General features: G+C 43.0%; 1 protein-coding gene across 2 annotated transcripts in view; it reads left to right on the forward strand.

Moving 5' to 3' along the window:
* Positions 1–5276, forward strand: part of ZNF654 (zinc finger protein 654) — a 39752-nt gene extending 34476 nt beyond the window's left edge. For both annotated transcript variants that reach the window (XM_077294085.1, XM_077294084.1), the window contains one exon: positions 4997–5276. In XM_077294085.1, the coding sequence (XP_077150200.1) occupies positions 4997–5007 (11 nt within the window). In that variant the 3' untranslated portion in view covers positions 5008–5276. The remainder of the gene's footprint in view (positions 1–4996) is intronic.
* Positions 5277–6000: the final 724 nt, after the last annotated feature.

Here is a 6000-nt window from a genome sequence, read left to right on the forward strand (position 1 = left end):
GAGGAATCCAAGAGCGGTTGGTCGAGCCCAATTGTCCTGGTCCCAAAACCTGATGGAGAGTGGAGGTTTTGCAACGACTATCGGAAGTTGAATGAGGTCTCCAAGTTTGATGCTTATCCCATGCCCCGCGTTGATGAGCTCATCGAAAGGCTTGGGCCCGCCAGGTACATAACCACCTTGGATTTGACAAAGGGGTATTGGCAGATCCCCATGGCACAGGAAGCCAAGGAGAAGACGGCCTTTTCGACACCTGATGGATGCTTCCAGTATGTCCGGATGCCGTTTGGCCTACAGGGAGCTCCGGCGACCTTCCAGAGGGCTATGGATAGTCCTTGCACCCCATAAGGCGTACGCTGCTGCGTACCTAGATGATATCGTCATCTTTAGCCCGGACTGGGAGAGTCATCTGGAAAAGGTCCAAGCGGTGTTTGATGCTCTGAGAGGCGGGGTTTACAATAAACCCGAAAAAGTGTGCCTTGGGTAAGGAAGAAGCTAAATACCTAGGCTATATAGTGGGTCGTGGAGAAATAAAGCCCCAAATCAGGAAAGTGGAGGCAATCCAAACATGGCCGAAACCACTCTCCAAAAAGCAAGTTAAAGCCTTTCTGGGAATCGTGGGATACTACAGGAGGTTCATCCCGAACTTCGCCACAGTGGCTGCGCCTCTGACTGATCTGCTAAAGGGGACAAAATCGGTGATGGTTAAATGGTCCGAAGAGACAGTCAGCCTTCCAAGAGTTGAAAGGGGCTCTATGTAAGCAGTCCGTTCTGATGGCCCCAGACTTTAATAAAGAATTTATTCTTCAGACAGATGCCTCAGATGTTGGGGTAGGAGCAGTCCTTTCCCAAGAGCTACATGAGGAGGAGCATCCTGTTCTCTATCTGAGTAGAAAGCTGTCCTCATCTGAGAAGAACTACTCAGTCGTGGAAAAAGTGTGTTTGGCCATAAAGTGGGCGGTGGACACGTTACGGTACTATCTGCTGGGTCGTAAATTCAGACTAATATCTGACCATGCCCCACTTAGATGGATGAGGGAAACAAAGGGTAGAAATGCTAGGGTCACCCGTTGGTTCTTAGCCCTGCAGGACTTCAGTTTCCATGTGGAACATAGGGCCAGAAAGCTGCACGGTAATGCGGATGCCCTATCAAGAATCCCTTGTTTAGTGGGGGAAAGTGCCAAGCCCCACGGCTTTAGGCAGAGGGGGGAGGTATGTAGCATGGCTAAAGGGTGTGTAGTCGACGGGAGGTATGTGCCACATAAGTGCCTTGTTGCTGTAATGTAGCCCGGAGTATTTCTTTGTTGTATTTAACCATGTATATATATATATGTGTGTTTCAGGACCTGTGGTGATGTCAGACCACATGGCTAATCATGTGATGGGTTACTGGGTGTGGTTAGCTCTATATAAGACAGGCTAATGCTTAACACAGGATATATGTGTGGAGGTGCTAGCCTCCAGGGTGTGTTAAGGCTCCAGGACTGAGCCTGAAGGAATGGACTTGTTTTTTCATTTGCCTGAGCTAAAGGCTATTTGTTTTCTGTTTATGCTAACTGGTTTATGGAACAATAAACCTTTGAACTTTTGTTGGAGCCTGCATCCTGAGTGTCAGCCGTCGCACCTGAGTGAGTGAAACCCCTACAATACCCTTAACTGAGAGGGAAACTACCACAAGAGAGCAATATAAAGCTTAAAGGGGGTATTTCTATCTCCAAAATCCTATCCTAATATGTAGTAGGTGTAATAATAATATTAGCAAATATCTTCAATTAGAAATATAGTTCAGTTCTTCTCATTCTTTTTCTGTTTCCTCATGCGCAGACATTGCAGGACCTTAGGTATCCATGGTTACATCCACTGATGAAGTGACATTGTTAGCTAGTTGCTAATGGTCGAAACCATGGATACCTAAGGTCCTGCAATGTCTGCGCATGAGGAAACCGAATCGGGAAAACTATGCTACATTTCTAAATGGAGGTATTTGCTAATATTAGTACACCTACTACATATTGGGATAGGATCTTGGAGATGGGAATACCCCTTTAAAGGGAATCCATCTTCATGAAAATGCTGTTCAGTCTGCCGGCACCATGTTATAGAGCAGGGGGAGCCGAGTATGTTAGGTGATTTTGTAAGAAAAAAATCAGTATAACCCGTGTTTGTCATTGAATCCTCTGCTGTTTCTGGGAGGTTTGGTCCAGTGGGCGGTCCTATCAGTGACTGACGGCTTTCTATGTATAAGCTTACATACAGCGGTAACCGCTGCTGGTGTCCGTCAAGGGTCTGGCATTGCAATTAATCTTGTTATGCTGGAATTATGAGCAGTCCCCACACAGAACTGGTTCTCCAGAGCGAGCTGCGCTCCTTGGAGAACCACATCCAGTTGTGATGCCCCACACCATGCGTGATACCTGCCAGATGTGAGGTCATAATGACATTGCTCGCTTCTGGTACTGAAACTTGCGTCTTAGTTCTGTGACGGATAACACCTTTTTAAAGGTGAATGGAAATGGGTTCTCCAAAAAAGATTAACTTATGTTTATCCAGATAAGTGGAAGTAAATCTCTTCAGCTCATTACATGAGTCTTCTGCTGCTGAGACGACTTGTAGTATAAAGCCAAGATTTATAAACATGGATTCATGTCTTACCCTAAGGGGTTATCCCCATAACCTCAGGATTCTGGCTACTGAACTGCCAGCAAGTAATGCTGCTGGGGTTCAACATCTCAATCACATTTCTGTAAAAAAAAAATAAATTGTTTCAGCATTCGGTAGTGAAAGGACTCGTCCAACATGTTGTGCACACGAGGCTGAGGACCGTACACCTGACGTCCCAGCATATGTGTACGGTCCTTTGCTCTGCACAATACACGCGTCCTGTCTCCTCACCATAATGGTTCAGCCCTTCTACGCTTCCTAGTGCGCTATTTAGCAGTGGCACCCATCTAGTGACAGATTTCCTGTTAGTCCTTTCATGGCAAACTGCAAAGATGCAGAATCCGTTTCACGATGTTACTTCGCCGATGGCACCAGATGGTCACAGTCAGTGGCCAACCTCCCCATGTGCTATAAGGCCACATTCACACATTCAGTATTTGATCAATTTTTCACCTCAGTATTTGTAAGCCAAAACCAGGAGTGGGACAATCAGCGCAAAAGTATAATAGAGACATGTCACCACTTCTGTATTTATCACCCACTCCTGGTTTTGTCTTACTAATGCTGAGGTAAAATACTGAATGTGTGACCGTGGCCTCAATGTCTCTAGTGAGACTGCTCGTGTGGTGGTAGTGAAGCCCCGTGCAGGACACGATCCCCAACACGTACACCGTACTGATTGTTTCCCACCATTGCCACTTCTGAGGGCCCGTTTCTTGCATGTGCTGATTAAAAAAATGATTTGTCAGTAGTTAGTATCTGCTCCTGAGAACTGTATGTGGAGCAGTAACGACGTCCACGTATTCTCTTTTGCGATATGTGGTTTTTTATTTGGAGTAAATGGCGCTGTTCTCCTGAATCTGGGGCTATTTCTTCTTTTCTTCCTGCACCCCCTCATTCCTGAGATAAGGCTACCTCTTCCCTATGTATAATTCTAGCATTTTTAGAGTAGATTTATATACTTGCAAGAGGGGGCCATATCTTAGGAATGGAAATGAACAAAATTACATTTGTGGGGAGTGACAAGTCCTCTGTAAAGTCTGGCACTTATACCTTCATCCAGACGATCAAAATTAATTAAAAACAATTGTTTTAAGGTAATAGAAATTATGGGATTCACAGTTTTCTTGCTCACTGATTCTGCACGGGCCTTCCTACAAGATCCTAGGTCTGTGTTTATATGCCAACAACACGTGACCACTGCAGCCAATCAGTAGGTGAAACGGTCACATGTGCATTGCTGAACGGTGATGCTGGTAGTGCGTCACGTAATGGGTAGGACCATTGTACACATCAGGGCAAGTGTGGCTTACTGTCATAGGCACCGCTCGTCTTCGGACAGTCCCTTTACATAGTGGGCATGTAACTATTAGGGCGCAGTCAGGCGGCTGTATAACACGGACGATGATTGCTCGGCGTGCACGGACTGGCCGGCGGCTCTCCTAATCTGAGCGTGACACTGTCATGTATTTCTATGCAGCTGCCGCTTTTACGTCCGGGAAACCAACGGCCAGTCCGAGGATTGCGATGCAATGATCGTCCGTGCTATATGGTCGTCTGACTGCGACCTTACACACTGTATGAAATTGTTCGAAATGCAATTGGACTTGGAAACCTTTCTTTTTTTTATTTTTCTTACTTAAGCTCATGTAAAGGTTTTTAAACACTGGTTTCATAAAAAAAACAAAATTGTGCCGTTCTACTTTTCCAAACTCTTGTTCAGCAGCTGGCATCGTGAAACAGTGAACTGAGAATCTGTCAGTGAGCCCAGCCTGAGGGGAGTTTGTAGCTCTTCTGTTTTTTTACTAAATTCTTCTTAGCTGAATTTATGATCAAATAAATGACGAGCTGAACGTTCAGAGGTCTGTAAAAGGCAAAGAGTAAGGCCACGTGCACATGTTGTGTATTTGATGAGTTTTTTACCTCAGTATTTGTAAGCTAAACCAGGAGTGGGTGATAAATACAGAAGCGGTGACGTGTTTCTATTATACTTTTCCTGATTGATCCACTCCTGGTTTTGGTTTACAAACACTGAGGTAAAATACTGACCAAATACTGAACGTGTGTGTGGCCTCACATACTACCTCCATAAGAATGAGCTCACTCTCCGATTCTCAGTTAAATCATTCTGCAGTGGAGAATACAAAGAGGCTATAGAAGGCAAATGGTGCAGAATATTTCATGGAATCCACTTGCTAAAATTTTGAACCCAGTGGTTTTTTTTTTGGTTTTTTTTACATTTAAGTAACAAAGATAAACCTCTAAAGGATGCAAAATATTTTACCTTGATGCATGAAATATAATAATAAAAAAAACATTTTTTTTCTTTTTTACATAGGTGCCTGGTGAAGACTTGTACAAGACACAAAATGATTCTTTTTATGTTTCCCAATTTAAATTTGGCCTTAATCAATAAGACTTTACCAGCTTTTGAGTTTTTACTAAGAATCCATGTGGAGTGCTAGATGTGTATATTTCAAGTCCGGAAATTGTTCATTTTCACATTTTAGCAACAAATAAAAAATAAATAAATAAAAAAAATAATAATGTGCCATGTAATTTTGAAGTGTGTATTGCCTTGAAGACTGATTGAATAAAATATTTTATATTTATCACTACAGCCTGGATCTGGTCATTCTGATGCACGTTTTCTACAGGTGATGAGATTCTTACACCGAACGCCTATTTTATAGTCTTACTTGTATCGTTCGGCTTTGCTAAAATCCACAGCGTATAAGGCAAAGTGTATACGACTTCTTGAGGTGGATTCTGCCTGAAATCCACCTGGAAAAAGTCTCAGGAAACAAGGAAAAAAGTCTCAAAACAAAGAACATAAGCATTTCTATGTAAAAACGTCTCGCTGTGCGCACGTTCCGTTTTTTGAGCGTCTTTTAACCACTTCAGTTTTCCAAAGACGCCGAGTGGTTAAAGGAAGTGACCGGACCATTCTTTCACTCAGAAGATTTTTTTGTCTGTACTTTACAAGCCAATTCAAAGGCTTAAAAAGCTCACATGGCAGTAAGAGGCGATCAAACCATTGTATGTATTCTAAAATAGTATAAGTAAGAACATCAGTGCAGGGTGCGAAAAAGAAGCCCTAATCCAGCCTCATATCCCGAAAATCGAAACCAGATTACAAAAACGTTATGGTTTTACAAATTTCTGACTTTTTTCACCTCTGAAATAAAAACTATACATGTTGTGTATCTGCGTAATCGTACTAACCCAAAGAAACACAGTGCCAGGTCCGTTTAACATGGTAAATGCAAAAGCAAAAAAACAAGGGTTTAATTACATTTTGTTTTGTTTTTTTTTATTTCCGCACACTTGGAAATTTTTCCC

Source organism: Ranitomeya variabilis, chromosome 3 (assembly GCF_051348905.1).
Source record: "Ranitomeya variabilis isolate aRanVar5 chromosome 3, aRanVar5.hap1, whole genome shotgun sequence".
In the NCBI taxonomy this organism is placed as follows: Eukaryota; Metazoa; Chordata; class Amphibia; order Anura; family Dendrobatidae; genus Ranitomeya; species Ranitomeya variabilis.